The following is a 24,192-nucleotide window of genomic DNA, read 5'->3' on the forward strand; positions in this document are numbered from 1 at the left end:
TGTGTTTTCAGGGCCTGTGTTCTAGTAACAGCGGGATAAAAAGCACAACTTGTCACGGACTTGTTGGATGCAAAGGGTGGGAGGAACCAGCTGGGGAACCCCCTGGGAAGAAGGCTCAGAGCCTGGGGATTGGTGGTGGGACGACGGATGAGTGGTCAGAGGAAGAACGGATGGAGGAGGCGGAGGAAGCTGAAGAGGTGGCAGGGCTTAGTGAGCTTGGGAGAGTCTGTGGCAGAGGAAAGTCAAGAATTAGAGGCAGAAGCTGAAGCAGGAGAGGAGATGAATCCGGCTGGTGAAGAAGCATGCCAAGCACAGGGCTGTCAAAAAGCCCCTTGTGTTGCGGTTCCCAAGAGCCCAGCAGCCACCTGCCAAAGGGACACTGACAGATGAGTTGTCCTGCCCATGTGTCAAGAGTTGGCCTGTGAGAAGGGGAACAGACAGCGATTTGGCCCATTGGGTCCAAAAGGTTCCCCCACGCCAGCCTAGAATGGACCCTTGATGGCGAGCAAAGCAAAAACTCCCCTTACGCTTGCATCTCTGAGCTGGTAGTTCCACAGATAACCCATCTATCTGGTCCCCACTTTGCCTTGCAGTGGTTCTTGGTGAAAAGGACAGCAGTTACTGTGTGTGCCAAACGCCGTGCAATTTGACGCGCTACAACAAGGAACTCTCCATGGTGAAGATCCCCAGCAAGACCTCGGCCAAGTACCTTGAGAAAAAGTTCAACAAGTCAGAGAAATACATCTCGTAAGTAGGCCCATTTCTGTGAGAGCTAGAAAGATGCTAAGCAGCCCAATGAGAGGCTCTTGCTTGTGGTTTCCCAACGCAGAGGGTTGTAGCCAATGTTAGCCCTACTCAGAGTAGACCCATTGAAGCTACTTGCGTCCAGTAATTTTAATGGGTCTCCTCCACATGGAACTCCATGTACATGGTGATTGATTGCCAGGCCTCAACTAGGTCAGTCTCTAGGCTGTTGCCTTTGGGAAGTCAGGAAGCTGGCTGCCCGTCCACTCCAGTGGCCCAGGCAGGGTGCCTAGTCAAAGGCTGGTAGTAGTGAATATCCAGCGTAGCAACAGAAGGGGCCAGAAGCAGTTGCATTGTCTTTTTTGTAAATAAACATTTATTTGATTTTTAAAAAATATAAACATACAACGAAAACCAATTCAAAATCCAAATATCCAGATTACTCTGAATCTCCTAGCTTCCCCTCATCCCTTCCATGGGTCTTGTTGATAATATTTTCAACCTTATATCAATACTTCTCCAATTTTTTGTTTTTCTAAATTATCCATACATTCCGTTACAAGTGTGGTTAAAATCCTGCCAATGTTTTAACCTGCTTACAATGATCTAGTATATAAATTATAAACATTTCCCATTCCTTTTTAAAGAGGAATTCCTTGTCTTCTTGATTTCTGAGCTTCCCAGTTAGTTTTGCCATTTCGGCATAGTCCATCAACTTGGTTTGCCATTCTTCTCTGGTCGGGGTTGTCTCTTCCTTCCATCTCTGGGCTAGTAGTATCCGTGCGGCCGTTGTCACATACATGAACAGTCTTTTCTGGTCCTTTGGAATCTCGGTACCTATAATTCCTAATAAGAAAGCTTCTGGTGAAGCAGTTGCATAGTCAAAAGGCAGGCAGAGGCCACAATATTCAAGGCAGCGACGACGCAAGCGGCACAGAAGCTAAGCACAGTCATTACACTCAGGGCAAGTTACTGAGGCTGAGGAGCTAGCTCTGAGCTCTGGGCTTCTTCAGGCATGGTCTGCTCAGCCAGCCAACTGGATGCTGGTATTGCAAGCTCACCATAGGGACTGAGCGCCGATGGCACTGACATCTGGGAGTTCTAGAGCTACACACACCTACATGCATGTTACCCCCCTGGAAATTTGCCCTGTTAGTTTATCACGGGGCAAATGAGCAGCCGGATAGTGGAAGGGTAAATACTGCCAACCTTAGGTGGCCGAAAGAGAAATCTGCCCTATGGCTGTGTACATGCCATACACTTAAAGCACATCCTTACCACGAAGAATCCTGGGAACTGTAGTCTGTTCAGGGTGCTGGGAATTGTAGCTCTGTGAGGGGTAAAGTACAATTTCCAGGATTCTTGGAGGACGGGGAGAGGTGTTAAATGTATGGTGCGTACCAGCTGCAAGCAACTGGTGTCTCCTGACTGAAACTAGTTAGACAAGGGGCAGAAAACGGAAACCAAGATATTCATAGGATTGGAACACTTTCCTTATGAGAAAGGACTTGGAAATTGGGGGGGTGAGCTGGAGGGGTCAGTGTAGTAGCAGGGAGGGGGGAACCCAGGAATACATTTGGGCAGTGGGGTGCTTGACAGGGGCTTACAAAATTACGCAAAGTGGGGAGAAAATTTAGAGAGAAACATTTCTCCTAATAGATTGTCAGGACAGGGCTGTTTTGTTTTGTTTGTTTAAGGTACCCCTTCACAAAACACACATCTTTCTTTTGGGACTCGCTGCTATGAGCTACCTGGAGACTTTATTTTATTATTTATTAAATTTGTATACTACCCTTCATCCATAGATCTCAGGGCAGTTCACAAGCATAAAAATACAAGATGAAAACACAAAAAATATGTAATAAAAAGACCCAAAGAACTACAACCCACAAACCATATTGGATCAATCTGTGGAGGAGGAGAGGTCTGTCAGGAGCTAAAAGTCACAACGGCCATATGGATCCTTCTGGTTCAGAGATGCTGCAACACTGAATTCCAGTTTGGGGGTGGGTGGGTGGAAGGAAGGAAGGAAGCAGCTGAGGGGTGTTATTGCCTTCAAGCTCTGCTTAGAAGACTTCTAGAAGTGCCTGGTTGGCTGCTGTGGAAAAAAGAATTATAGAGGGACCTCTGGTCAAGATCTGGTGGGACTCTTATGTATGTTAATGTCTCTGGAATATTTGGTGCCTTGGTTTTCAAGTCCCGAAGGAGCTGCCAGCGTAGCAGCTTACAAGCAGCTTATGTTTTTAATCAACCGTATATTGTTATTTATTTTTTGGTGGGCGGTGGGGAAGAGCCTTGAGGATGGAGGAGGTGTAAGTAAAAGCAGTACGCTGCGGTTGTCTAGAAGCCGCAAGGCGCGTTGACAGACTCCCTACCGATTACATAATATCTCTTTCCCTTGGGATGGCCTGACCCCCTGCTCAGGCATAACACATCCCTCAGGCTACCCATTTGGAATATGAGTTTTCTCTCGTCGCCGCTCACTCAAAAACGTGCCATGGCAGCAGAAAGCTTATTTGTTTTCACGGATGCAGCTCCTTCCTTTTGATTCTGTCTCTCGGCTGCCCGTGTTTTGTTTTGTTTTCTCCTCAGGGAGAATATTCTTGTGCTCGATATATTCTTTGAAGCCCTCAACTATGAGACCATTGAGCAGAAGAAAGCATATGAAGTGGCAGCTTTACTTGGTAAGTAAGAATCGTGTGTGTGTGTGTGTGTGTGTGTGTGTAAAATGAATGGAATTTGGGGGTTTCGGGCCCAACTCCCTTCCAGAGGTGGTAGGCAATTTGAGGCAGAGGGGAAATGAGGTTAACGGGGTGGCGGGGAGATCACCCAGCAACTAGTCACAATGGCTATATCCTACCTCCAGGGTCAAAGGCTCTCTTCCTCTGAATACCAATTGCAGGCATGTCCACAGCATGCTTGGAACAAGAAAGTTGCCAACCTCAGCAAGAAGCAGCTGAGAGCATGGGTTGCAAGGCCAATCAGTGTTGTGCAAATCGCTCCCTTTGTGTGCAAAGCGCTGTTTCCTCCCTGTTTCCCATCGGCAGATTCTCTCCCCCCCCCCCCAAGAGCTTATTACACATGCAAGACCCTTCAGCCAGAGAGATGCAGTCCCGAGCTGCTTCCCGTCGCCACCTAGGTTATCGCCTCCCTGTATGGCATCTATATTCTGCCACTGGTGGAGTGCTGTGTGCTTTGGCATTGAGTCATCCTATATCCTGTATGCTCTGCTGTGGTGGCCTTCAATGTGGAGGTTTCCATCTTTCCATCCTCTCATCGAAGTCAGCAGGAGGGTAATGCTTTGTGCCATGTCCGTGGACTGGTGTAAAGTTGGGCTGTTGATGTGGCCTGCTCATGGATCAAAAGGGATATAGGGGCCAACATATATGGGCGTCTCCTTTTGGCGCACAAGGGCCCAAGTTCAATCCCCGGTCAGTGTGGACAAATGGTCTGATTCTGTATAAGACAGCTTCCTGTGTTGCACTGTGTCACCTAAGCCCTGTTTCAGTCACTCTGCTTGCATATCTTTGCCAGTAGAACAGCTCCAGCTGTTGTTTACTGCCAGCCTACCTGGCATGTTCCACCAGAGGTGTAGCTGTCATGACAGTGGCTTAGCTGCTGTTTTTCCAGCATAGTGAGGCTTCTACCCAATCCTATGTGTCATTCTCCTCACACTCTGCCAACAAATCTTTAGTGTGTAGAATTACCGCCAGTAATTAGAAATATGAAAGAGGAGAGCACAAAATATGGTTTGAAGCTCAATGTCAAAAAAACGAAGATCATGGCCACTGGTCCCATCACCTCCTGGCACATAGAAGGGGAAGAAATGGAGGCAGTGAGAGATTTTACTTTATTGGGCTCCATGATCACTGCAGATGGTGACAGCAGCCACAAAATTAAAAGACGCCTGCTTCTTGGGAGAAAAGCAATGACAAACCTAGACAGCATCTTAAAAAGCAGAGACATCACCTTGCCAACAAAGGTCCATATAGTTAAAGCCATGGTTTTCCCAGTAGTGATGTATGGAAGTGAGAGATGGACCATAAAGAAGACTGATCGCCAAAGAATTGATGCTTTTGAATTATGGTGCTGGAGAAGACTCTTGAGAGTCCCATGGACTGCAAGAAGATCAAACCTATCCATTCTGAAGGAAATCAGCCCTGAGTGCTCACTGGAAGGACAGACCCTGAAGCTGAGGCTCCAATACTTTGGCCACCTCATGAGAAGAGAAGACTCCCTGGAAAAGACCCGGATGCTGGGAAAGATGGAGGGCACAAGGAGAAGGGGACGACAGAGGACGAGGTGGTTGGACAGTGTTCTCGAAGCTACCAGCATGAGTTTGACCAAACTGCGGGAGGCAGTGGAAGACAGGAGTGCCTGGCGTGCTCTGGTCCATGGGGTCACAAAGAGTCGGACAAGACTAAACGACTAAACAACAACAACAACAATTAGAAATATTTAAAAAGGTGAAAGAATGTATATCTGAAAGCAGGTTAGGACAATTTAAATTAGAGTTTATTTCCTCCATGTATGCCTGGTTGCTAATTTCCATTCTGTTGTAGACCAGTGGCCTCAGTTTGTCTCCTGCTCCCGCCCCTACCCTGTCAACAGGAGTTTGCCTTTCTATCCATCACAATGAAGAATTATTGGCTCGCCTGACTTGTCAAAGTCAGAATCCAGCCCGTCTGTTATTTAGATGAAAGAAAGGAGAGTTTAATGTCTGTCTGTTTGTCCCAAGGCCTTTGTAAGCAGCGTTTAAGCATATACCCTGTTGTCATGGAGATGTAAGCCTTTTCTTTCTTTCTGAACAATAAGCAGATTCTTACCAGTTTATATAGAGAACAACTATGATTTTTACTGGCAGGGAAAGGATAATCTGTTCAATAACATATTCATCCCTAGATGCTTCATGGACGTTGAACAAGAAGCTAAATCAGAGTAGCAGAAGTAAGCAAATATAACAATTGCATTTTTTAAAAATGCCAATAGAAGAGAGATTCCAGATTTTCAAGAGCACAATAACTGCGAGGCAGGTAGAAATTCAAAAGGAATTTGATCCTTGTATCATCTTCATAGACGGCATATAACAGTACACAGCAGGGCCTTCTTGGTAATGGTACCAGGTCTATGGCACTACCTTCCCAGTTCTGCTCCAATGGCCTCTCACTTTATATTCATTCAAGGATCAGCTGTCATATAGATTGTCATATTCTGTTGCTACTGTAAATTGTGGCTTTAATTTTTTTATGCTGTATTTTATAAACATTGTTTTCCACCCTAGTATCTCTATGAAGAAGGATGGGATATAAGAAATATAATTATTGTAATCAATTATCATTAATAACAATAGCAACAACTGTGGGAGATTGCAAATACTCTGAGGTATAGGCTAAAAGTTCCCAAGAACCAAGGAATCAGAGAGGATGGGCAGATAGCAGAAAGCATCGGAATTAAAGCTATAAACCTGTACATATATGCAGTGGCGTAGCGTGGGTTGTCAGCACCCGGGGCAAGGCAAGTAATTTGCGCCCCCTAACCCGTGGATTTTAGCACTCGAGTCTCTTCCACTAGATTTCTCCCAGGCCTCTGGTTAAGTGGGAGGGTTACTGTTTTTGTTTGATACTATGTTATGTATTTTTGTGTTCTTATATTGTAAGCTGCCCCTGTGATCCTCAGAGGAAGGGCAGCATAAAAATTAAATAAATTTTAAAATTGAGACAAACACTACAGAACAATTTCATAGTAACACAGCAAGAATTTCATAACATAGTGTATGTTATAGTAAAACAGTAACATAGTCTTCTTCACAGATACTTTGTGTCTTAAGACAGGAGTGGTAGGTTATGAATCTGTTCAAATCTCACTAGGTGAACTCTCTCCCCGCCACCAACCTCCAGCTTTACTTACCTTTGCTGGGCTGTGTGCAAGCCACACATTAAAAGGCATCTCTTCCCACAAAGTATCCTGAGAGCTGCAGTTTTCTAAGGATGTTATGAATTACCAGGATACTTTAAGGAAGTCAGGTGCTTTTACTATCCCTTCAGGATTGGCATGAGATTAGTGGTTGGGGCCGAAATTGCATGCGACCAACCCCACAACCTTGCATGCGCACACACTGGCAAATATCCCTCCTCAACTGATCCAGGCAGACCAGCTGTAATCTGCTTATTAGCCCCACTGCACACACCAAAAGAGCAATCAGATGAAGGAAAGAAAGCTATTTGTATCCCGATCTAGGCACCTCAGCACATGTCTGCTTTATTTTTTATCATTTTTATTTGTTGCCCTCGTTGCCAAAATGAATGAGGTCTTGGGCTGCAGAACAATGTGCTAATTAGTCTTCCAAGGTTGCTTAAAGATGTGAATGTGAATGTGAACTAAACAATGTGAATGAATGCAGGAAAGCACTATACAAAGTTCAGTACAGTGGTACCTCGGGTTACAGACGCTTCAGGTTACATACACTTCAGGTTACAGACTCCGCTAACCCAGAAATAGTACCTCGGGTTGAGAACTTTGCTTCAGGATGAGAACAGAAATCGTGCAGCAGCGGTGCAGCGGCAGCGGGACACCCCATTAGCTAAAGTGGTGCTTCAGGTTAAGAACGGACCTCCAGAACGAATTAAGTACGTAACCAGAGGTACCACTGTATTATTATTATGCATTGAAATTTCAAGTCACAGGGAGGCCACCTGTGGCAAAACTTTGATTGGTAATACATTTGGGACAGACCTAAAAAAATGTTTCTTCACATAGGGTGTAATCAAGGAACCACATGTACACCACCCTGTGTTCCATTATGGAAGAAAAGTGCTTAATACAGTGGTACCTCTGGTTGCGAACGGGATCCATTTTGGAGCCCCGTTCGCAACATGAGCAGAACGCATACCACATCTGCACGTCTGTGTGTGCTGTGATTCGCTGCTTCTGCGCATGACATCATTTTGAGTGTCTGCGCATGCGTGAGCGGCAAAACCCGAAAGTAACCCTTTCCAGTACTTCCGGGTCTCCGCGGGACGCAACCTGAAAAGATGTAACCTGAACCGATCGTAACAAGAGGTATGACTGTAGAATAAAAAATAAATATGTGGTTATGATGACCACAGGCTAAGATGTCTTTAAAAGCTGATTAGGGCTAAATGGGATCCTCAAGATTTCATGCCACTAAATAGTTACGAGGGGAGGCTGGCAACAGCCAGGGAGAGTGATCACCTTCATAGGCCTGCCTGTAGGCCTATTAGATGCACCTGTCTGCAGGAAAGCTGGCCTAGATAGGCCTTTCGTCTGATCCAACAGGTTTCTTCTTACCTCCTTAATTTCTACTGAAATTCTCCAAGTCACTATCTTTCAACCTAATGTGCCTCAGAAGGTTGTTTTACGGATAAAATGGGGAATGGAGAACCCTGTACACCACCTTTGAGTTCCTTGGGAGGAAAAAGTTGGAGGGGAAAGAAAGAAAGAAAGAAAGAAAGAAAGAAAGAAAGAAAGAACATTTTACCAGTGGCGCAGTGACAAAATTCATTCTACATCTACTTCCTTTGAAACCGTTGCTTCGTGTGTTATGAAATATAATACACAGATGAAAGAGATTGCTGTATAAATACGATTTACTAAAGAGAAAATAATCCCCTTTTTAAAAATATATTTTTTTAAAGGTGGGGGGGATGGAGAGAAACCTACAGCTGTTTAGAATAGGACCTATAATTCAAAAAAGGAAATCTTTTTACAGTTATCATGACTGCAGCTAAAGAGGAAGTACAACCCAAATACAGAATTACTACTATGATTATCATTATCATTATTTATACCCCGCCCATCTGGCTAGGTTTCCCCAGCCAGGGCAAAGGAAAGTATGTTCGTGGGAAGGTGCTAGGCAAGATTTGAATGCAAAAAAAGATATTCCCAAACAACAAGATGAGATTGTCGTCATTGGGGGGGGGGGGCGGGAGGTTGAGATTCCTGTGTCCTTAAACACACCAGAAAATCAACAGGTACAAATTTCACATGGGGCAGGTGGGTGGGAGGAGCCGGAATAGGGTGCAAAACACTTCCAGCGGTTGAATTCCTGCCCTGTTCGGAAACTCCCACCCAACCTTGTAAGCAAACGGATGGCCAGCCAGGGAAAGTACGCGGAGAGGCTGCAAAGTGGAGCAGAAGCAGGAGCAGAAAGGAAGAGAAATTCGCCAAGCAAGGCGGAAAGAGATGAAAAGGGGCGACGACCGAGAACGCGGTGGGTCACGCGCGTGGAGCGTTGCGCAAGCAAGGGAACCATGGCGTTGCGCAAGAGCGGCCCTCCTTAGCCCGGACACTACCTGCCCGCCTACCCGCCCGCGAGCGCGCCCCCTACCCTTCAGCTGGCCGACAACGGCCCAGGCGAAGGCCCGGTTCTGTCACGGGCGGAGCAGCCCGCCCCGGCGTTCAAAAACAGCAGCGGCACGAGCCCCGCCCACAAAAGTCGCTCGAAACTCCCCGATCCCTCCCATCACGTGCCACGACTTACCCAATAGGAACGAGATTTCTGCTTTGGAACGCTCTTCATTCAAGCCCCACCCCTCTCATGGCAACTGCTTCTGCTCCAGGTTGGCGGTGGGCAGAGCTTGAGGGGGGCTGGGCTTTGCGCCCGGCTCTGAGAGTGAGTGAGTGAGCCAGGTAGGGGCAGAGAGCTGTGAGTGTGAGTGCGCCCCCCCAGATGTTGCGCCCGGTGCGGCCGGCCCCCCCTGCACCCCCACGCTACGCCACTGCATATATGATTTCCTGGAAATAAACTCTGTTGAATTCAGTAAGAGGTACTTATCAATCAGCAGTCTGGTGCTACAGCTGAAATGGCCAATGCCATTTTAAGTTGCATTTAAATTAGCATCAGAAAGCTGTGAGAGGAAGAAGACATCTCATGGATGCTTAACATGTTTACTGACGGTATGAAAGGAAACAATATGCTTCTCCAGGCAGAGGGTAGGTTTTGGGAGAAGTTGATAACTCTTCTCCAAGCAGCTCAGCCATCAGAACTGAGCTGACGGGTAGGGGTGCTTTATCTTGCAGAAGGGACAGTCCGCATCACCCTTGCCAAATCTGTAATTTTATCCAAGAGGACAGGTGCAGCCTGCTGGCTTAGGGTCAGTGGTGGACAGTGCAGTGGCAGTGCTGACCTGATTGCACCAGTGCACTTGCCCTTTGCTGACCTCCCCGCCAACTCTCAGTAGCAGCAGTGACTCATCTGCTGGGGGATCAGGTAAACGCCGCCACCTCACTATGCTAGCCACTACTATCAAAACTGAGCACCTCAACCACAAACATAGCTTCTGCGCCCGGACTTCCCACCCACCAAACACACACACAGAGTGGACATTCTTTACTCACTCACTTTTCATGGAGGATACAGATGCCCCTGACATTCTGCTGCATTCTGGTGTTTTCTGTGTGGTCCTCAGATTTCCCACACCCCCAAGACCAGAGTTTTTGTGGTGGGATTTGGTGTGTGTGTGTGTGTGTGTGTGTGTGTGTTATAATAAAGCACAATTGTAGAATTTCCCCTTTTAGTGTGGACAGGTGAAGTGCTACTGAGACTTTTTAAAGTGCTGCTGTGCTTTTAATTAGATACTTCCTGTGTGCAGGTGGAACCCATTTTATTACTTCCTGATGAGTGTGAATGGAGGTTAGCCATCAATGGCCTACTAATTCCTCCTTGAATAACCTCTCCTAATTGTTCCATCATCAGTTTATGTTTCCACAGTGCTGGCAATGGGGAGCATTTAATTGCCAGTTTTCTTGAAATAAGTTTACTTCACTGTAAAAGAAAGGGAGAGAGAGGAAGGGTCTTTGAACTATAATAGGCAAATTGTATTGCTCTGCTGATCACAAACAGCCAGGAGCCCAAGATGTCAGGAGTGATGCTAGTGTTGACCAATTCAGAGGCTACTGCCTGCTAACCACAGGAGCTGATATTGCAAATGCCCTTCTGTTTGGTGCCTAAAGAGGACTCTGAGGCTCAAATGCACTCAGTTCCCAGTAGCTCACTGAGGCAACACCACACAAGACCTTTAAAGCATTTTCAATGCACACAACTGCCTTCCTCCAAAAAGGAATTACATTAAATGCATTTTTTTTAATAATAAAAAAAAGGATCCTGGGAATCATAGCTCTGTGAGGGGGAAACTACAGTTCCCAGGATTTTGTGGGGAACTGCTTTGAACATTCTTTGGTGCCTGCACAGCCTGGTTTTGTAATAGTGGCAAAGCCCAGACAATCCACATTCTGCAAAGCTTTTGCTGGAAACCAGGGAAGCCAGTTGCTCCTGAACTGGACTGCTTGAAGGAGGGTAGCATGTTTTGCCCCAAAAGCTGGTGAGCACAGATCCGCAATAGGTCCAAACTGTGTTATTCTCTACACCCCCATAAATAGTGTGTGGATAAAACGTCTGTTTCGGTTTTCTTTCCCTTCTCCAGGTGATATTGGAGGTCAGATGGGCCTTTTTATTGGTGCTAGTATCCTCACCATTCTGGAAATATTTGACTACATCTATGAGGTAAGTTGTGGCCCTCCCTCTGTTGTGGTGACTTATGTAATCCTAGCATCCAGGTGCCATCCAGCCCCTCCTCTCTGACCCCATCAAGTGCCTAGATACTTAAGCTTCCTTTGGCTCCCTTGTATTTTCTTTTGAAGCTGCCTCGATGTTTTTTCTGGCTAAAAAAAGAGAGAACAGCATGTAAACGTAATAAATGACTGGGGCCTACAACAAAATGTTGTGGTATGAAGCGCCCCATTTCATTCTCTCTGCCTCTCCTGGCCTTCGATTCCCACCCAGCTTTCTCTACAAAATCCATTCCCTGAATTCCCCAGCCTTCTCCTTCGAAGACAAAATACATTTGAAATTCTGCTATCTGCATTTCTTGGGATTTCCTGATTGCAATGAATTTTGAAAACTTGAAGCCCAAAATCCAAACCCACATTCAAGTTTCTGCTATAAACTCAGAAATGGTGAACCAAGTTAGAGAAGTGTAAAGCCTGGGTCTTGTGTGCTATCAAGACCAAATTGTGTGCAACAAGAACCCTCAGTAATAAATCTGGGCTGCAGAACAATAGCCCCCAAACTTAAATTAGGCTCCCTCAAATGTCAGATTTACATTTTTTAAAAATTGTATGACCAAAATAGATGTGCTGTTTAAATGCTTACTTGCATTATGCATATTTGCATGTTTTATTAAATGCAAATATGAGCCTCCATATGTGGGGGTGTGATAATTATCAGGACTGCAGTAGGCGTGGTGGGGAGATTTAACCATTTCTTTCCCTACCACAGCCCTAATGGAAAATGCTTCTTCAAAGCTGCTATTTGCATTGGGAGGAACTCACATCTCCACTCCCATCCCAGTCTTATAGCAAAGATAAGAAGAAAGCACAGCTGCCACCTGTTAAGTTGTGGGCGAACATAGCAGACGACACAGCGATTTCTCCAGAGCAGCTCTTTACTTGTAAGCTGGACAGAACTGAACAGTAAACAGCTCAGCCGGCCTGCTTTTATAGGCAGCTGGCTGTCAACATTGTAGCAACAACAACCCAGGGTTTCCCGCCTAAAATAACTGACGTGGACCTGAGTGAAAACTATCTACAGTATCCCCCTGCTGGCCCAGGGTGAGAACTTCAATACATAACACCACCAGTGGGGGGATTTTTGGACAATGAAAATAGCAGCTTCAGTGAACAATTTTCCTTTGGATCACAACAGGAGAGAAGAGGGATATAGACTCCCTTCCCACTTGCTGTAATCCCAGTAATTATTTGGCTAATAACCCAGCAATTTCTATTTGCATTTTTTAAAAGAGAAAGCTGAATGTAAAGATGCATTTAAACATGATGTCTAGCATGGCCCTTAGAGAAACCAAGACACAAGAGAGATGTAAAGGGCAGGGGGAGGCAGTCCCTTAGGCCTGGCTCTATCCCCCCCTTTTTAAGTGGCAGCAACAGGAGAGGCTCCCCATTATACATTGTTCATTCCTGCTTGCTCAGTTCTCTACGCCTTTTTCCCCTGTCTGGGCAGCTCAAGCTGGAGTGGCCAGGGAACTCTTGAGCAGAGTGAAAGATGGGAGCACCTTCCTTGCTCCTGGTTCACTCTGCTTGGTCATCCGCAGGCCACCCTCCTGCACATTGCAGAGGTGGGCACTCAATTAATAGAGATAGAAAGTGGGCATAATACCTTTTTAGTTGTGGACAATTGTCCAAGCAATGGAAGTTATTATGTATCTCCTGGTATTTGTTAAGACTGTGATTATTTTAGCATATACGCTTTGACAAAGCTCTGTGGACTATTTTGAGATGATTCTCTGATTGTGTGTGCAGTAGTACCTCAGAAGTCGAACAGCATCCATTCCAGAAGTCCGTTCGACTCCCAAAACATTCAAAAACCAAATCATGGCTTCCGATTGGCTGCAGTAAGCTCCTGCAGCCAATCGGAAGCCGCGGAAGCCCCATTGGATGTTTGGGTTCAAAGATCGTTCGCAAACCGAAACAATCACTCCCAGGTTTGCGGCGTTCAGGAGCCAAAACATTCAACTTGCAAGGTGTTTGGGATCCAAGGTATGACTGTAGTTCTTTTATCTTTGTTTTAATTAAAAAAAATGGGGGGGAGGGAGAAAGTGAGCATAATAAGAGTACCGTATTTTTCACTCTATAAGACGCACCAGACCACAAGACGCATCTAGTTTTTGGAGGAGGAAAACAAGAAAAAAAATATTCTGAATCTCAGAAGCCAGTGAAAGCAGCAATCCCTCTTGCTGTTCTGGCTTCTGTGATAGCATTCGCTCCATAAGACGCACACACATTTCCCCTTACTTTTTAGGAGGGAAAAAGTGAGTCTTATAGAGCAAAAAATACGGTACTTTTAATTTTTATACTGCTTTTCTATATATGCAAGGCAGTTTACAAGCTGAAGAAACAGCAAAGAACACACACCTTATAATAATCTGATCCAATACAAAAAAAATGTTGTGATAAAAATATAACTTTAAAATAAACAACTTATATCAAATAAAGGAATATCCAACAACCTATTGGAATTTAATAGTACAAATTAAAATTAAATAAGGCCTACCCTGCTGTGCCGCAACTCCAAATACAGGGAGCTGCATGTGGATAAATTTGGGCATAGGATCACCTGTGAGGCCCCTGTCTTAAAATACGCTCTGCCCAGCTACCTTTGCTGTGTGCTAGTTCTGTCAGAGCCACCTAGCCAGGGGCCTTGTTCAGCTCAGCTGGATGCCAGCTCATGAGTTTGGCACGTGCGGCTAGGTGCTCTGGAACACGTAGGCCTCTCTCTTAAAGCAGCTTTTTCCGAGGGGTGGACCGGGAACAGCGGTGGCTGGTGTTCACTGGAACTGGTAGGGTCAGCCAGCAGTAGGAGGAGCCAGGCAGGGCCAACAAATTCTAGTTTTCTCCCCATCACCCTCTCTGCTGAGTTCTACAAGGGCAACAGGGAGACTAAGGAGGAGGAGGACGATGCTGACAGCCAGGGCCAGCACCTGGACTGGATGTAAATAAGTAGGCAGACAAGAGGGGTCTGCCTCTCCTTCATTGGAGGTTTTTTAATAGCATTTGGATGACCATCTGACAGGGATTCTTTAGCTGTGATTCCTCCCTTGCAGGAGGCTGGACTGGGTGGATCTTTGGGGTCCCTTCCAATTGCACAGTTCCATTATTTTTTTGGCAGTCTGGGGCTGGTGGGGTAGTGCCCCAGTTTCCCTAATGGAGCAGCTTTCACAGATGCTGAAGGCAGAAGCAGGCATGCTTCATGGAATCTTCTCTCACACATGCACACCAGCAGCAGCCATCCATTGCCTTCTCTTCCCCCAGGGACCCTCACAGACTTTGAAGGTTTTCCATCTATTTGTGTAAAACTGCGTGGTTACGTTTTGGGATTCCTTTCGGGTCAAACAAGTGTCAAAACCTAAAGTCAAACAGGCCAAATATGAGCTCTGCAACCACCATGCACGCCACCTTTCAGCTCCTGCAACACTCGCTTCCCAGTTCCCCAGGCAGTCAGGTCTGGGCAGCCATTGTTATGCCACAGAACGTGGATTATGGTCCTTCTGCACACAGCGTGGTGCCCACCACTGCTGTCTGATAACCTGCCTTCTGTAAAAAAATAAAATAAAAAAATGGGGCAAGTGTCTAGTCCTGATGTTGATGGGAAAATGAGAAAGGCATTTACTCAGAGTTGTTAGCAACTGAGGAAAGGGTTGCTTTCACAGTAGGGACCTTTCAGCTGGAAGTGTAATTGAAACAGTTAAAACAGCCCTGTATTCCTTATAAAAATCCTGCAACAGTCTCTTTTGTTAGTAGCTCCCTCCTTGCCCCTTTCTTTTAAAATGGCTTTTTCCTCTCTGCTTCTGCCCCTTTAATTAAACTTCTCCTGTTCACTCATATGACTGAATTCCTGAATCAGCTTTTGATTAGCTGGTTCCTGTCCCCTTTCAAGTGAGGGGATCTCCTTTCTGCTTTCTTATTTGCAGCTATTATTATTATTATTATTATTATTATTATTATGCAATTGCAATTATAAAACAAGGGGAGAAATAAAAGTGAAAATGCTCTGGCTGTTAAGAAGAAACCTGTCATTATTGCCCTTCTGCCCCTCTCCCCCCCAAAAAGGAACAAGAACTAGCTATTGAAGTGGTGAATGTCAACCATGTGAGTAAACAGAAAGCCACTAATTAAAGGGGCAGAAGCAGCTTTAACATATAAAGGGGGGAATTGAAGGGACAGGCACCCTGAGAAGCCTCAATGACATTTTGCCAGTCCCTCCTGAGAAGGTTGGCACTGCAATTGGTTTTTTATACCAAAAAAATACAGTTCCCCAAATGAGGTCTAGAAACAGACACAAGGACAATATGGGAGAAGCTGGAATGAAATGGGCTGGCAATCTGGATTCTACATAAAATTAAGCAAAAGGATGGCATCCACTTTTTAATTAAAAGGTCTGTGGCAACAAGGTTGGAAGGGAAAACCAACCTTCTCCTTACCGTGGTGACCCTGCACCTTCCTTCTTCTCCCGTGTCTACAATTTCTAAAGTGTAGATCAGATTCCTGTGGTTTCACTCCATGCCTCACTTTTGAAAATTGGCTTCTGGTGCCAGAGCTGCTCCTCTCAGAGGTGCTGCAAGTTTTACAGTGCTGACAGCATTGACCAAGGGGGATAATGTGACCCATCGCTTGATTCAGCAAAAGTTATTCCATCTCCCATCCATAGTGGCCACTTGTAAAAATGCCGCCGAGCCTTTATCAGTGGTCCTCTGACCTGGCACACGTGCTCCTGAGAAGGCAAAGAAAAGGGGGCAAGCTTGATCGTTCCAGCACATGTGCTGGGGTCTTGGAAGCCGTAGCAAATCAGCAAAATTTCAGCACCAGGAGAGGGGGGCGGGGAGAAAGAGAACCATCTAAAAAAAATAAAGTAAAAGGAGATATAGGCTAGAAGTATATATGTAGCACAGGGGTCTTTTTGACAATTACCTCCTTGATAAGTTTATTGGGTGGCCATAGGTGAGCAACTATTTTTTGAGCCTCAGTTCCATATCCGCAATATGATATGAACTATCTTCATGGACTAGCAGAAGCAGAATAAATCATTAGTCTCATATAAAGCAAACAGGACCAGTTTCCCTGCATCTGCGGATGGGTGGGCTGTGCCAAGGTTCTGTTGGGACTAAGAGCCTCCCCCTTTCTCCCATTTCTTTTAGCTGATCAAGGAGAAGTTGTTAGATCTTCTTGGCCAGGAAGAGGAGGAAGGAAGCCACGATGAGAATGTGGTAAGTAAGCAGGGGATTCCCTGGGCCTAAAGCAGGTGTAGGGCATACTAAAAGCTCTCGCAAACCAGACGGGTTCATTACCCTGCAATGCTCACTTTCCGTGGGTGGGTAAGAATTGAAGTTGTGATTCATTTCTGCAATGTGAGGCATTTTAGGTTGGAGTTTACCTGACACGGACTCATTGGTCCTGATGGGGTTTTGAAAGTTTGTCGGCTTTCAAGAAAAGTAAAGAAGAGCAAAAACTTTGGGGTATTTCAGGTCCTTGTGAGCTTAAACTAAGCAAGCAAAAAGACACATCCATCATGCTGTGTCAAGAGCAAAATAGTTGTTAGCCACAGAAATAAAAGATAGATTAGACCTTTTATGGAATACACTGGAGGATGGAACTGTTTGCATCAGAGCCCTGTGTGCATGATTTATTTAGATTGTTGTTATTTAGCCCCTTCCCACAATTCAAAATAATCTTGGTTTGTTGACATTTTTTAAAACGCAGATGATAGCTAAATACATGTGTCTGTGTGTTTGTGTGTATGGATTTTATATCACCTTCTACCTCAAGGCAGGTCCCAATATGGTAAATAAATAAATCACAGACATGATCCAGCCAGAGTTAAGCACATATTTCTATGGAGTGTGAACCATGTTCTTAAATCCATCCCACTGAAATCAGTGGGTCTTTAAATCTGCAATCCTGTACATATTAGCTGACAATAAGACCCACTGAACAAAGTGGAACTTAACCCTGGAATAAACATTCTTTGGCTTGTATTGCACAACACTTAAACTTGGATGGATTGTGTTCTGTATTTTTACAGATTCTCCGCTCCCTCAGATTTAAAATTTTACCAGTAATTCCGTTTGAGCTGTCAGGTTTAAAGCAGAATACTGAACATGTTTACCCAGTGTGAGATATTTCTGAGTTCAGTAAGACTTACTTGCGTATTTTCAGATTGCAGCTGTTTAAACCCCCAAAGACATTTGCTTTTCCAAATTTGACACCACACACACGCCCACACAAAATGCACATTTCAAAACCGATTGTTTCAGATTTCAAAGCGTGATGGTTTCAAGGTGCAAACATCAATACTCACAAGCTGATTACTTTGAGGTTCTGTTTATTTCAATGGATAAATTGAAATAAGTGCTTAACTCACTTCTAGTGGAATGAACAGGCTTTAAGCATGTTTATGGCTCATGTCCAATATTAATGTACATTTTGACACTAATAGTATGATATTTGTTGCAGACGCAAACAAACACATATATACATATACAACACACACACACACGACACACACACACATGGTTGCCATGACCATTTTCTGCTAGATTTGTTTTTGGGGGTTTAGACTGCCTTGCTGAAAGCCACAGTGCTGCTTTGGAATCTCTGGATTCAGTGTTTGAAAATCACAAGTGCAGCTGTTTCATCAAAAGTGGAAGCTAATCTTACATAAGCTCCCTCCACTCCAAGTTCCTTTTCCTAATCTGTTTCAGTTCTAGGCGCCTTAATAGTATGAGGAATTGGATCCTCCCAGCCCCTAGGGCAGATATTAAATTAAAACCTAGCATTTGTATATCACTTCTCAGTCGGGTCCAAGCACTCCCCATGCATTGTCTCAGCAGTCCTTACAATGTCCCTGGAAGGTAGGCCAATGTGTTATCCCCGTATTGCAGATGGAGAGCTGAGACTGAAGGAAGAATTGGTTGCCTAAGGCCACCTAGTGAGTTCATGACTGAGGTGAGATTTGAACAAGGCCCTTCTATGCTTACTGTCTCTTTAGCTCCTACGCTGCACACCACGTTTCCTTCCTTTCTTTCTCTCTCTCTTTCTCTTTCTCTTTCTCTCCTTCCCCAGAGCACATGCGAGCCCTTGCCAAACCACTCCGATCCCATCAGCCACACTGTGACGGTCCCCCTGCAGACGACCCTGGGCACGCTGGACGAGATTGCGTGCTGACAGCAGCCCCTCGGCACCGTGGATATCCAGATGGCAGAAACTCTTACCCCCCCCCCTCTGCCCCCCACCCCCGGAAGCCAGGGAATCTTGCTCAGGTTCGCCGCACAGGGTGGGTTGGGGTGTGGATGACCACGGAGGAATTTGCTATGCATCCAACTCTTCTCTTTCTCTTCTTGCCAAAATCCAGCGAGAGGCGCTTTGGACTCAGTCGCGTCCCTCTGTCCACGTAGGGAGGGGAGGAGGAGGAGGAGGGTGTGCGAAGGGGCAGGGCAGGGTTGTCTTCGCCAGCGGACGCCGCGCCTCGGTTTTTTGTGGTTTTATTTTTTGAACTGTACAAATCCGACAACCAAGGAACCGTCATTTCATAAACTGCCAATGACTGTACAAAAGAAGCCTGCATGCCAGTCTTTTTGATGGCAATATCTCCCCCACTTTCTTCTTTCTTTACAAGCCGTGTCTTAACAGCTGTTACTTTTTTTTCCACGACAAAAGAGTAGGCCACGGCACAGAAGTCCCCTACCCCTCCCCGTCTGTCCCGTCCCGTCCTGTCTCCCCGCCCAATTACATGACACCACAGGCTGAGTTAGGAACAACCAAAGGCCTGACCGACCTTCAAAAAGCCACTGTTCCTTTTGTCTCGTCTCAATCTGTGAAAGGGTCTCGGAGCCCTGCTTGAGATCCTTTATTTGGACCCGGTCACCGGCCACCAAGGTGAGCAGGTTCAGCTACAAAATGGCTCCCCTCATCTTACCGCTGCAGACCGCCCCACCCCACCCCCCTACACACAGGCACCCACAAACACACCAGCCCCATTGGCACTCGTAAGCCACAGCTTCCGTCTTGTTCAGATTGGTGTGTTAATACAACATGTGTGTCTCAGGGCTGAGGGTGGGCGTGGGGGAGACTGTGTTCAATCAACATTCTGACCTACCCTGCTTCCTCATTCTATTAAAGGTGGTCTTGTGGAAGGGGCCAGTTTGTGCTGCATCTGTTTATTTGCACCGTGGCAGATGCTTGACCAGAGCTGGGAACCCGCAGAAAGGGGGAGGGGTGCTCTTTGCAGACATTCTTTCTTTTTCTTAACACCAAAAAGAGAAGCATGGTCCTCTGTTCAGACTATTAGTCAGCAGGCTCTTAACATTTTAATTGGGTTTAATCCATTGCTGACCAAGTGAGCAGCCCTACACTCGGACATAGCGGCCTGCTTTGTTCCTGCTTCATAGAACTGTAGAGTTGGAAGGGACCACAAGAGTCATCTAGTCATTCCTGCAATTGCAGGAATCTTTTGCCCAACGTTGGGCATGAACCTGAGATTAAGTCTCTCGTGCTCTACCTGCCAACTGAGCTATCTCAGGTCGTAGCTACATTGCTTAGTTTCATTTAGCTATGTTGTGGTTTGTTGGAATGTCCAGACTCAGTCCAGCAAACTCACCATGGTTTGTTTTCTGGCAACAAACTGCCATGGTTTGTTGTTAGCTTGCAAACCATGGCTTGTTTTAACAGTAGCTTGACTTTTTGTCCTGACCCATTAACTCTGCATAACCGTGGTTTGTTTAACCACTGCATTGCAGATACTTGCCAGAATACAGGGGCACTAGGCAATATCATCTGGAAAATAAACCACAGTTCATAGCAACAAGCTGTGGCATCTGGTGGTTTCTTGAAATCGTGTGATTTCTTCCATGGCTGAAACAAACCATGGCTTAGTGTTATGTGCAAACACAACCAGCGAAACCACACAGCAACCATTGTTTGGGAATGGCATCATGTTGGCTGTGTGATTTCATAGTGTGTTGATCAGTGTCATTTTCCTTACTGAAGTTTGATGGCATCCAGTGTCACAACATCCCTTCTCATGTGTGATGCTTTGATTAACTCTGTGGTCCCATGAGCTCTTGCTTCTGAAGTATTTGGTGAGCATTCCAATCTGATTTCTTTGAACAAAAAACACAACATGATAGGATTTGCTATGGAAAGACAGCACCCAATTTCAACCCAAACAATAGTTCAAAACACACACACACACACACACACACACACACACACAAACACACACACACTAAAGCTCCTTTTCTGGCTTCCATTAGAAGTTTGAATTTCAGTAAGAAAGCAACACAATAATGCAGGAAACCCCTTTTTTCCCTTTTCCTTTTAGGTCAGTTGTTTAGAAGGGAATGTCTGGACAAAATGAAAACTGCTTGCCTCTCACGTTGCTTAAGCTAGAAAGTCTACAGATAATGTGCCATTTGTGGGACAAGGTGTGCTGGCACATCATAAATACTCATTGGAAGATGCACAATGTATCAGGGAGCAGTTCCAGGAATAAAAGGCTATTTGATCTATTTCCAAAGAGACCTCTGGCCTGAACAGCTTTTAAGGATTGTGGGGGAAGGATTACAGCAGGAAGCAGCTGAGGTGGGTAGATTGTCTACAGTTAATTTCCTAGTAAAGATGACACATATTCCTCATAGAATGCCCAGAAGAATAGAGGAAAAGTGGAAGAGAAGGGGTTTGTGAAGTAGGTGCATTGTGTCTAACCAGCTGTGGAAAGAGCAGGCTTCTCTAATGCAGGTAATTTAACAATTGCAAAAGAGCTAGTAAGAAAATGAACAGTGCAATTCCATCCCTGTCTACTCAAAAGCCCCACTAAGTTCAATGAGGCTTTCTCCCCTATACAAGGGAATAGGATGTGCAGCCTAAGTGGATAGCATTTCTGTATCTAGTAGGTCTTTTTTCAAGCTACAATTAGCTTCCAGGTCTTAAGCCCTAAACCTCTGCAAAACATGCCCAAGAACTACACATAACATGCCTTAAAGAGTGTCCTGCAGCTTCAGCAAAGCTGAAACACCCTTTCACCAAGAATGCCTCCCGCCACCTCCATTTATTTATTTGAAAACTATGTAAATACTACTTTATGTTTTAAAGCTGTGTGTGACACAAAACCATGAAGCACAATCAAAACAATAGATCTGTATAAAGACACAAAGCAAAGCAGGAATACGTATGCAATCCCAGCTGCTGGGCTGTGTTGTGTGCAAGTAAGGTCTGTGGTCAGCACATTGCCTGTATGAACAAAACATGTTTCCAGTACGTGGCAAAAAGGTAGTATGGCTTTCTTATGGGGGAGGGTGTTCCAAAGGGCAGGTGTGTCATTTCTGTAAAAGGCCTCTTACAAGTGGATTCAAAGTGGAACATTGACACTGTGGTGCCACCAAGAGGACTTCATCTGCTTATCTCTGTTGAAGGTATGTAGGATTTTGCCAAAGAGTCTTTGATGAATTGCCATTTCTTGCTCCTTTTAAAAAACAAACCCAGATGCAACATAGCAATATATAATAAAGAATCTCTGCACATATAAGTGCTTTTCCCTCGTGGCTATGCAACTGCACTTGGAATTATTATTATTATTATTAAATTTATATACTGCCCTATACCCGCAGGTCTCGAGGCAGTTCACAGAATAAAAGCATCAGGACTTACTTCCTTTGGCAGATGTGTTCCCCATATACCTGTGTCCTGGTGCCTGCCTTAGTTTATATTATATTTATTGCATTTATTGTGCTCTGCCTTTACTGTTGACATTCATATTTATACATCCAATTTTTTATTATTATCATTTCGCCATGTCTAAAACAATGAATATATAACAAAAAGAAACCCTAAAATTATTTAATTGCACCTAACATGCATATGATCTTGTACATTTGAGTTCCAATACGTAAGAAAAGTGCTCCTTTCATCACTGCATACGTCATCAACCTTCCCTCCCTGACCTAGACAAAACGAATTAAATTGATCATACACGCTATATCCCAGATACTCATTAGCCACTGTATCTCCCCCCCCCCCATTTATAACCAACAGGCATTCTGTCAGCATTCACCTTTAATCCTATTCCAAAATTGCATGGGAGCTGCTGATTTCACTTGACAAAAAAGTACAACTTGAGGGCCTAAGGAAAGGGTGCCTCTCCAAACCGTACCCACCTGTCATGTGGCATGAGGTGGGTGGATCGGCTACAAGACCAAGTTCCTCATGGGGAGCTTTCTCATAGCCATCCATTCCAAAAGCAAGGCTGAAATCCTCACCAATTGGTTGATGCCCAACCAAGTCAGTTGTGCAGCTGATCCCCACAGAAAGCATCTTCGCCAGTTCTATGCTCAGCATGTTACTGCTTTACAGAGCCTCTTGGACTGCAGTTCCCATGTGCCCGACAATCCACTGGCGGTTGGTGCTGTATAAAGGGCTTTTGACGGGTGGGTTACCCAGCTCACCTGTCAAAAGTGGGGGCAGATCTGCCTGGCCAGAAAGGTTCCTCACCCCTGGTCAAAGGGAAGATTATAATTAAGTCATTTTCTCTATATTAGGAATTAATTAGGGATTTATTAGATGCAGAACTTTTGGAGATTAATTACTTTATCTTTTGGCACGCCCGATAAATTTAGTTTGCATCTGCTCTAATTGCATTGCAGTGCCGAATATGTGTCATAGATTTTGAGATAGGGTCTTCATGGGGTGATGTGCCATCTAAATCAGGGGTGGCTAACTTGTTATTGCACTCCAGCTCCCATCATCCCTGATTGTTGGCCATGCCTGCTAGAGCTGATGAGACTTGGATCCCTCACCCCTGTTACAGCTACTTGTGATAGTGAATTACAAGAAGTTTACAGAGGCCCTCCCAGACCATGGCTGAGCCTTATGCTAGGACAATACTGTATACTTGGCCAAGACCATGTACTTTCATCACTGGTATTCAATTCCTAATTAACAGATTTGCAACCATCAGATTTCATGCTCTTCCAGAGCAAACTGCAAACACTTCCAGTTTATTGAGTGTTCAGCCTGATTTGCCTGCAGAGAGATTAGACAATGTGGGCTATTTAATGAGCATTCATTTGGATTTGTTTGTGGGGAGGTTAGAAGACATTGTGTCAAAGCAAGTGTTATTCCCCACACTCCCAGTGTGTTTTGCAATCACTTTGTTTGTGATTTTTGTGCTTTTATATTGTAAACTGCCTCGTGATCCCTGGATGAAGGGCAGCCTAGAAATTTAATGAATAATAATAGTAATAATTTGCACATTCCAAAACAATATGTGAACCGAAACACAGCCACCCTTTGAAATCTTTGCTTCACCCACAATTTGCAATGTGTTTCTCCTGCTGGATAATGTGTGCGAATTTGCATATGCTTGGATAAGGTGTGTGCAAAAAATATATACATTTGCGAAATAACGTACAAAAATGCATTGCATTAGGGCAAATTGGTTTTGCAAAAATGTGTGGAACTCAGAAGAATTGCATGTAAACATATGCAACCTTAGGAGAAATTCACGCTGATGCGCTGATGAATTTTCATGAGGGTTTTAACATCAAATAATTTGCAAACTGGTGTGGAACTGCGAAGAGCTGAACTTCAGAATGGAAATGGTCACCCTCCTCTGCACATGTTTCAGCTTGTCAGTATCTTTCTGAGGGCGTATACCAGGGAAGAAAGGCTGGGAAAGAAGATGAGAAGTTCAGTCATGGATCTATTGATGAGTTAGTGCACAGCAAGCCATTATTTCAAACCTCCCTGTCTCCTGGCATCAGCAACTTTTTATGGGATACAACTTGCCCTGTCTTATTTTCTGGTCCAAAACATTTTGGTACCTGAGACCAAAACAACAAACACCACCACCCAATGATAGGACCCTCT

At 44.9% G+C, this 24,192-nt stretch overlaps 1 protein-coding gene across 4 annotated transcripts in view; it reads left to right on the plus strand.

Annotated features, from left to right (window-relative positions):
- The window catches only part of ASIC2 (acid sensing ion channel subunit 2), a 392,894-nt gene extending 371,915 nt beyond the window's left edge, over nt 1–20,979 (plus strand). For 2 of the 4 annotated variants that reach the window (XM_053362111.1, XM_053362113.1), the window contains 5 exons: nt 594–747; nt 3,337–3,428; nt 11,187–11,266; nt 16,470–16,538; nt 18,394–19,467. In XM_053362111.1, coding sequence (XP_053218086.1) covers nt 594–747; nt 3,337–3,428; nt 11,187–11,266; nt 16,470–16,538; nt 18,394–18,495 — 497 coding nt within the window. In that variant the 3' untranslated portion in view covers nt 18,496–19,467. Of the gene's footprint in view, nt 1–593; nt 748–3,336; nt 3,429–11,186; nt 11,267–16,469; nt 16,539–18,212; nt 18,277–18,393; nt 19,468–20,650 lie in introns of those variants that run through there. The other 2 variants (XR_008327307.1, XR_008327306.1) reach the window with 2 other exon arrangements.
- Nucleotides 20,980–24,192: the final 3,213 nt, after the last annotated feature.

The sequence above is a fragment of the Podarcis raffonei genome, chromosome 13 (assembly GCF_027172205.1).
Source record: "Podarcis raffonei isolate rPodRaf1 chromosome 13, rPodRaf1.pri, whole genome shotgun sequence".
In the NCBI taxonomy this organism is placed as follows: domain Eukaryota; kingdom Metazoa; phylum Chordata; class Lepidosauria; order Squamata; family Lacertidae; genus Podarcis; species Podarcis raffonei.